The sequence below is a fragment of the Microcaecilia unicolor genome, chromosome 11, assembly GCF_901765095.1.
Source record: "Microcaecilia unicolor chromosome 11, aMicUni1.1, whole genome shotgun sequence".
Classification (NCBI taxonomy): Eukaryota; Metazoa; Chordata; class Amphibia; order Gymnophiona; family Siphonopidae; genus Microcaecilia; species Microcaecilia unicolor.
The window spans coordinates 73,938,990-73,948,028 of NC_044041.1; the positions used below are offsets into that span (position 1 = coordinate 73,938,990).

General features: G+C 39.9%; 1 protein-coding gene across 2 annotated transcripts in view; it reads right to left on the reverse strand.

Moving 5' to 3' along the window:
* Window positions 1-8,735, reverse strand: part of NR2F6 (nuclear receptor subfamily 2 group F member 6) — an 82,165-nt gene extending 73,430 nt beyond the window's left edge. Inside the window, exons 1-2 of one of the 2 annotated variants that reach the window (XM_030217580.1) lie at window positions 7,159-8,735; window positions 6,710-7,035 (exon numbers count right to left, since the gene is read on the reverse strand). In XM_030217580.1, coding sequence (XP_030073440.1) covers window positions 6,710-6,981 — 272 coding nt within the window. In that variant the 5' untranslated portion in view covers window positions 6,982-7,035; window positions 7,159-8,735. The other variant, XM_030217581.1, reaches the window with a different exon arrangement.
* Between the last annotated feature and the right edge of the window lie 304 nt (window positions 8,736-9,039).

Below are 9,039 nucleotides of genomic sequence, written 5' to 3' on the forward strand. Positions count from 1 at the left end.
AGAGCACAAAGACTGCAGGCCTGCAGGCGGTGCCCAGCCCCCAGACACTGAAGACACGAAGCGTGCCTATCAGTGAGCGAGATTACCCGGGCGCACTGGGTGCACTTTTTGAAGCCGCTGGGAGACTTCAATGACATGGGCGGAAAAATCACGCCGGCGAAATCAAAATTCGCGATGACGACGAAAGGCACCAAAAATAAGGGAGAGAAAACCCGTACCGAGGCCAAAAAGGCCTATCCCGAAAGCGAAAGGAAACTTACGCTGGGGGAAAAGCTGGACACACGGGATGGGACAAAGACCGAAGGTCTCTCTTTTTTTTTCTTTAGCGAAATCGCGAAGACGCGCGAGGGTCAACTTGAGGGGCACGAAACGGCGGCAAAACACAACCGTCCTGAGCGCAGACAAAAGACTGACGAACACGAGCCGGTTCGGGCGGGAAGATGGCTGCGCATGCGCGGTGCGCATGGGCGTGCGAGAGCTAGCAAAGGCCTTTGCTAGTGAAGTTTCCGATTGGAGGGGCTGCCGTGGACGTCACCCATCAGTGAGAACAAGCAGCCTGCTTGTCCTCGGAGAACTGTGTTACCTAACTTATGATAATCACCCAAATGACTATTTCATAAATCTTATAATTTTAAAAACATTTAGGTAAAACATTGAACTATGATTTTGTTCTTTTGGGCCCCAAACTGCCCTATATTTTTCCACATGAAAAAACTCAAACAAACAGAGTTAGCAAATGTTTTCAAGCTGTCTAAGAGGATAGAATTAGTTGAATGAGCAGTCTTTTTCTTTAAAATCATCTTTGCCAGACATTTAAAGAATTTCAACTATTTCCTAGAACATTGTGGCCATTTTAAGCTAGTCAAGAGAGTAAAGCATTGCTGCTTCTCTTGCACATATGGCTAGTTTACCTTCAGTACAAAATAAACAGCAAGACATACACAATAACCTCTGCTTTGGTAAGAATGTGGTGCCAACTAAAGCATGTTTACAGATTTTACAATTAACCATTGGCCACCAATTGTATGTTGTATCCTGCTATTCAGTTTTCCTGTGAACAACCATACCTTATAGTAAGACATAGTCCTCTATATATTTTAACCCTTTAGTGTCTAATGTATCCGTAATAAGCCCTATGGGAACACATTGATGGGAACATTGGACACTAAATTAAATCAGCTATCTAAAATAAGCCAGAGACAGCTTTCTTTCAGAATGCTTTAATCTTTTATTTCATTTTTAGTACATATTTATTTGTTGCATTTGTATCCCACATTTTCCCATCTATTTGCAGGCTCAATGCGGCTTACAGTATGCCGTAATGGCGATCGCCATTTCCGGAATGAGAAATACAACATATTATTACATTAAAGTTCATAAATGTTGAAGTACATTATAAAGTCAGTTGAATAAACAGTTCATATCAGGCATGAGAGATAGGGGGTAGGACGTTAATGTTCTAATATGAAATAAAGAAAAACACTTAAGGGTCCTTTTACCAAGTCATGCTGTGTCCGGTGCTGGTGTCAGCGTGTACGCTGCAGCCACTTTTAGTGTGGCAGTAAAATGGCCACTGTGCTATATTTTATTGTAACAGCCACAAGCTAATTTCCACAATAGCACATGGTCATTAATGTGGGAGCCCTTACTGCCACCTATTGTGGTTTTAGTACATGCTGAGCAGGAAAATATCACGGAACGCCTCAGCACATCCCACGGTAGGGCCCTTTCACCACGTTGTAGACCTACAATAGGCCTACCGCGCCTTAATACTTTATCTGTAACCTAATGTTAAGAGACAAACTGCCAAACGGAATTAGCAGTTATTTCAGAATTTACATTTGGGTACTTAGATTGTACTGGCTGCGTTTTTAATATCAAGATGTTCACATGATGTGGGCAAAGTTTAATCAGAAGTGTTCCTGGCTTCTGTTTTATTCACTTTCATTTTATTTGAACCCCAGATGTAATACCACACGCCTTGCAGGTTTCTATGTATGCTATGTTTCTGTGCATGTAAGAACTTGTCAGTGTCCCAGGAATGTGACCTAGTGCACTGTCTGTATTTAAAGCTGAATGTATAAGGCTGTATGTAAGACCAGTCCAACACGGTGCTCTCAGTAACAGTAAATCTTCTTTAACTGCTACAGTAGACTATACTTAAAATTGAGGGTAACATGTTAACTTTGGAATTTTTCAAAACCAACTTTTGTCCCAATAAAAATACATTATTAAGGCTAGAAGTATTTCAAGGTTTTTAAACAACCCCATTTCAGCAGGAATATAGCATTCTACACTGCTGATTGGTTTTACCATCAAAAATCACTCATGTGTTTGAGCATTTCAATAACTCAATATTCAAAACACAATAAATGTTTTCTAAAGTTTCCCTGACTAAAACTAATATTAATATAATTTAAAAATCCCTCCAATCAAAAAAGAAAGACCATAGATTTGTCTTATTACTTCTAAAATATAGCCTGGTGCACTAGATATCAATGACCTTATTTCTGAGATAACTGACATTAAACTGCTATATCTCAAAAGTTTCTGCTAAAATGTCTACTAACAGATTTAATTTTTTTTTTTAAATCAGACAAGAAAAATTATATTTGGGCAAAACTAGTTACAGTTGGAGAATGTTTATAAATGAACATAAACACTGGACATATTTAACTTTTCAATAACATTCCATTCAAAATGTCACAGTAGTTCTGAATAGGGGGAAATAGTTAATCAGAATGGAAATAAGAAAAAAAGAACTGTAACCTAAACACCTGCTGTTCTTATCAAAGTTCTTTAAAAAAAAAAGTGAAAAGCAAAAACGTTCAGCAGCCCTTACTCTGCCCTTCATAAAAAGTCAAGAATGAAATAAATTTTGGATCCAAAATGATCTGAGGCATAGGTTTTTAGTCTCAAAGACCTCAGTAGTATTCCCTTTGTCCACAAACATTTGTTGTGGAAATAAATACATTTTAGAAATATGGGGGTGAAGGAGGGGGGGTAATTCCAATCATAACTTTGGATCACCTGAAGAAGTGAATGCACGCCATTCCCCCAGATTCTATATATGGTAACTAAAGTTGTGAATGCAGCTTAATTGAGCTAATCAGCGCCAATAAATGCCTTAATGGCATTAATTGGGAGTTACGCACACATCGTATTCTATACCAATGTGAGCGTAACTCCTATAGTGCGTAACTTGAAAAGGGGCATTTCGAGGCCGTTCCTATGAGTTACATGCATAAATTAGTCGCCGGCATTTACACCTGTTTTTAGCGGGTATAAATGGAGGCGCCCTAAGTCAGGCATAGATTAAGTGCTTAGGTGCTATTCTATAAAGTGCAGATACAATTTATAGAATAACACTCAACGTATAATTTTTTTTCCACACGATTTACTGAATCTACTCCCATGTAAGGATGTATTTATGTATTTTAAGATAAGATTTATCAATTGGCTAAGAAGGAAATGCAAAAAAAAGTAGAAATAACATCACTGTTGCCATCCTAACTGTATATGTCACCTGAACTAGGATTACTTGTCCAAAACCACTATTTCAGAATCTCAACTTATTCTTAAAAAAAAAAACCTTATGTTTTAAGGTGAGAACTACCGTTTCCAAAGCTCCCTTATGATTGTGCCAGAGCTCTTCACTATTAAGATGAACAGTAACTTGCACATAAAGGCAAAAAGATGTTAATAAATAAGAGTATAAGCAATAAAGGCAGGTAAAGGGGGGACCTGAATACTAAAAGAGAATGAACAAGTAAATTATAAAGGCAAGAGACTCAAAAGAAGTTTTGAAAACAATACAAGTTAAAAAGGTCTTAAAAGGAATTGACCAAAATTCAGGAAAGATTTTGGCATGGCAGAAAAAGTCTCATTTTTAACAGCGACAGTCCAGACATATGGTTGTGATTAAAGCACAGTTCCTAAAAGAGAGCGATTTTTTTCCTGGCATATGTACCAACACATCAATCAAAGAAGAAATATACAAAATATTCACATATAAACAGTTGATTAAAGGCTTTCAAGAAAACTGTGCAACTGCATAGAAGTGTACAAAGCAGGCACACAGCAAACAAGATCAGTGAACAGGCATTCCTGGGGGCATATTTTGGGCAGAGCAGGAATTATGATGTATGTACTTATTTCATCAAATACCCAGTTACAAGTGTACAGTACAAGAATATATTTATACCTTTTTGAGATCAGGTATAAATGCGTGAGCATTTAGCTCGGGAACCCTATTTTACAAAGGCATTTTTAATTGCCCCCTAAATGTATAAACTCCATTAGTAATAATGAGAAAAGCAACAAGAAAGCATTTTCTATAAATATAAAATAATTGCATTCTACGATCCACATTGTGTGCACTGTTAAAAAGGGATCAATATTTCTATAGATTTAAACTACTGTGAAATAAGTAACATAAGATGTTCATACACAAACCAACATCTTTGTTACACTTTGTTATTATTCCACTGGTATCTTCACAAAGTTCTGACTCTGAACCACTGCAGAAGAGGACTTGTCTTCCTTTTAATTAAGGCCAAAATGAGCAAATTTAGGAGTTAGCAACAAAATAGCATAGACCATAAAACTGTAAAGAACTGCAACAATGTTTGATATCTTCAAAAAAGCAGCTCCCAACTATTTTTAACCTCCAGATCTGACCTATTGTCATAATGCAATTCTTTCCTTTATTTTTACTATTATCATTTGCACAACATTTTACCAACTTTTAGGGGTGTGTTTATTAAGGTGCATTAGCGTTTTTAACAAGCCTGTAAATTTAAGGCACGTTAAACGCTAACGTGCCTATACAATTTCTATTGGCGCATTAGCGTTTAATGCGCGCACACCATTTACATGCATTAACAATGCTAACGCACCCATAGTGCTGCTAAGTAAATCTAGCCCTTAAATTGCACAGCAAGAGTCTACTCTGTTGTCATTGCATAAGACTTCACATTAACCCAAATAAACATCAACTCCAAATGACAACACATTAATTGATGACCTCCACAAATCTTTACAGAACTAAAGTCAAGACCAACCAATTTAGGGGATCTTTTACTAAAGCTTACTGCAAGTGCCATGTGTCCATAGGTATAAAATAGGATGTGCAGCATTTAGGGCCTAATTCTATATAAGGCGCCTAAAAAATCCGTGCAGTAAACATTTCCAGCTAAGCGTATTCTATAAGCAGCACCTAGATTTAGGCGCAGTATATAGAATCTGCTTAGTTGATATCTTAGCACCTAAAACTACACACCTCCATTTACACCAACAAAAATGTGGTATAATTCCCTGCACGTAGATTTACACGCACTGAGCCATATTCTATAATTGTGCGCCTAAATTTTGGAATGCCCATAAAATGCCCATTTCCCTGCCCAAAACCACTCCCCGTTTGAATGCACATTAGAATTTAGGTACAGTTCATTACAGAATATGCTTAGCAAATTGTGTGTGTAAATTCTAATCATTGCCAATTAGTACTCGTTATTGCTCATTAGGTGCTATTACCAACTTTGATTAGCTTAACCAATTAAGATATGCATGTTATGGAATACAATTAAGATTTCAGCGCAGAATGCTAGGTACGCTATATAGAATCCAGCAGTTAGTGTGTGCTAAGCTTTAGTAAAAGGGCCCCTTAAAGCTTTCAAAGTAACCACTATATGAAATTATATTCCTTGTTATTTTAAGTTTAATCTAAATCTTGTCTTTTTCCCTATTGGCAGTAAAAATTGTTCATGACCAAATTCAGCCTATTTCAAAATATTTAATTAAGGGGGCAGGGTTTAAACTTCTATAAGCAAGGGATTGGTTGTAGAAAATGTTGTACATGGCCATTCAGGACTGCTAAATCAAGTATCATGTATCATTTACATTTAAAATGTGATGAATCCAGTGCCAGATTAACCCAGAAAAATGAGAAGGGGCAATACTATTCTAAAATGAAATAAATTGCAGATAACTTGCATGAAGCAGCAGTTTACAAACCTAGTAGTCTATTTTTTTTAATTGTAAACCACTTAGGTCTGTTTTTCAGTAATAGTGGTATATCAAAAACGAATATAAACATAAAAGACAAAAGTGGAGTTGTTTGAAAAATAACTCATTACCTGAAACTAATAACAGCATGCAATGATTAAATAATTTAGGTTGGCCTATTACTGAATATTCAGACATGTCAGGGAGACAGCCAGCATTAACATATTTTGCTACAAAGATTTGAGACATGCCCATTCAAACCCCTGCTTATCCAGATGGAGCACTGCATGCTCAATTCCACATTGTCTAGTCCTCTCTAAAAGAGGGAGGGGGGGAGAGTACAAGCCCAGCTAGGTTTGCCATTTAGCCTACATATCCCCAAACTACTATTGGGTCAATATTTAAACCCCAGGATATTTTTATCTTTTTAAAAAGAGCATTCACATATATTCAGTGGTGCTTAATATATATAACAGCTAAGCTAAACAGCTTAACTAAATGTATAAGGACAATCTTTTTGCTGGCCTAATTTAAATCACTTAACTATAGAGATATTGACTATATCACCAAGCTACCTGTATGGTTGGATAGGCACTTGGCACTATCTGGCAGCACTACTGAACTTCAGCAGCAGTACTTTTGAATACTGGTCCATATATTTCTTAAAAATAAAACAACCAGAGTTGAGATTTAGCTCCACTACCTGCATGTATAGCTTAGGTTTCTCCTGATGCTTCTCTTGAAGAAACTCTTGCAACCTTCACAAGTAAAGACTCCATAATGCTTGCCACTGGATCTGTCCCCACAGACACCACAGTCCACCTGGATACCAGGTTTATCTTCCTCTCCATGTTCCTGATCACTCATTCCCCCTTGGGGAGATGCTTCCTCTTCTTCTGAATTTCTGGGGTAGCCTTTGCTAACCCCATTAGTGTCTCCATTAGGGTCACCCCAGCCTCCAGCCACCATGGCCATATCTCCTTGGAACACTAGTTCCTAAACAAAAAAGTCACACCCTGCTGTTTTCAAATGAAAAGGACAGGTGATGAGAACTGAGTTTAGGAAGAAAACCCCCTCTACAATTCTGCAAAGGAGAAAAAATAATATTGAATTATCAAAATCTACATTTTTGTTTTACCACAAATGAACTAAACATTTTTTAACAACTCTTTCAGGGTTTTGTAACAAGGAGGATGGAAAAAATTATCTTCAGTAGTTAAAAGTTCAAGTTATGTGATTCGCAAAACCAATGAGAAAATGGGAAGAAAGTTAATAAAAACCGAATTAATGCTCAAGCTCAGCACAAGTCTCTTGGCAGCGAGGGCAGGATAAAAACAAGAGTTTAATAAATATTTCAATTCATCCACTGGTGTCAATCCGACAAACAAGTAAAACCAGTTATTTGTTCTTGATGGAAAGCTTGAAAAGTCTTTGAAATTGCAGTTTCCTATAACCAGACCGTTTTTTAAAACACCACGGCCAGCTATGTTTTGCTTGTACTACAAGGAAGACTTTTCTAAAATCTGAATGAGATAAGTGACTTTACCCTGGAAAGTTTCCTTGGTTGCAATTTTTTTTTTTTTTTACTCTGCAAAACATTACAAAAACAAACATCCAGCCTGTGCAGCTTTCGTTTCCGTCTGCAGATCCTGGTGCGGAGAGAAAAAGCCCTGCTCGTAGCTAAGAAAGGGAATGGAAGAGGCTCACATCTTCTGTTCCTCGTCCCCGCAAGGCAAAGAAAAAAAAAAGACCATACCAGGCTAAAAAACAAAAAAAGTCACATTTGCAGCTCCTCTCAGCCTCTGCATAAATGATGGGTTGATAAAGCTTCCCAACTTTTCCCATGCAGAAAACAGAAAGGAAAACTTTGGCTCAAATGTGGCACATTAATCGCTAATTTTAAGTGTATGCATTTTTGCTCATTTATTTACAGATGCCTCTCTGAATTCCTCCCTTAATTTTTCCTCTTCCTTCTTCCTGAGAGCAACCGGACACCCCGGGGCCTGAAGAGCCTCAAAGCGCAAAGTTTAAAGTCTCTTTCGTGGGGGCACTTCAGCTGTTTCGCAATTCCACCTTTTAAAAGTTAAAAAAACAATTTTGTTTAAAGCAGCAAGGCAGATACAGCACTAGCGCTGGCAACGGAGCAACGCTTCCGCCCCCTCACTGGAACAGGCCGAAAGGTCAAAGTTACGGGGAGCGGCCGAGACGGCTCCCCGCCCTGGGGCCTGGCAGCTGCGCCCTCAGGCACACGCTGCCGTCCCTACCCTCTCTTTCTTGGTACCGCAGCGGCTCTCCAGCTGTCTCATTTACCGAGGCTGAGCACAACCCGCTCCGGCCACCTCCAACCGCCGGCCCTCACGCCTGTCACCTTCCCCCCGACTCGCGCCCCTTCCTCCCTCCTGAGTCCAGACCGCGGCTGTCACCCCAGTCAGCGCGCCAACCTGCCCTCCGCGCCCTGCCCACACCACCCACGAACCGCCAATCACTGCCCCCGCTCTTCCCACCACCTCTCCTCTTTCCCCCTACTCAGCTGTCAGTAACAGCCGCCCGCGCGCCGTCAATCATTCTCCCGCCCTCAACTCTGAGCTCTGTCCGCGCTCGCGCTGCCCTGGTCTGCACGCAGCCGCAGTCCACCGCCACCATGCGGACCGCAAATCAGCGCCCCGAGCCCCACCTTAGCCTCCTGCCAGAAAAAAAAAACAGATTCAGAAAAGTCATGAACCGGTCGTTGCCTTGGAGACGCAGGCAGCGCTTTACCCTGAAAGAAGAAGCACCGTGACGGAGCTCAAGCTGGAGGGGCGGGGTTTAAACTTGGCCCCTCCTCTAGGACGGACGCGACGCGACATTTTCGTGTGCCCACTGCCGGCCGATCTTATGAACAGTCTTTACCCTAGACCTTTTGAAGTTAAACATGATGGGGTGTCAGGACAGAGCTAGGAAGGGGGGCACTAAAGCTTGTTTTTGCAGGCTGTGGCTCTTTCAATTTCCTGATAGTTTGAGCAGGTCCCCTCTGACATGGGGACCCAGGGCAAT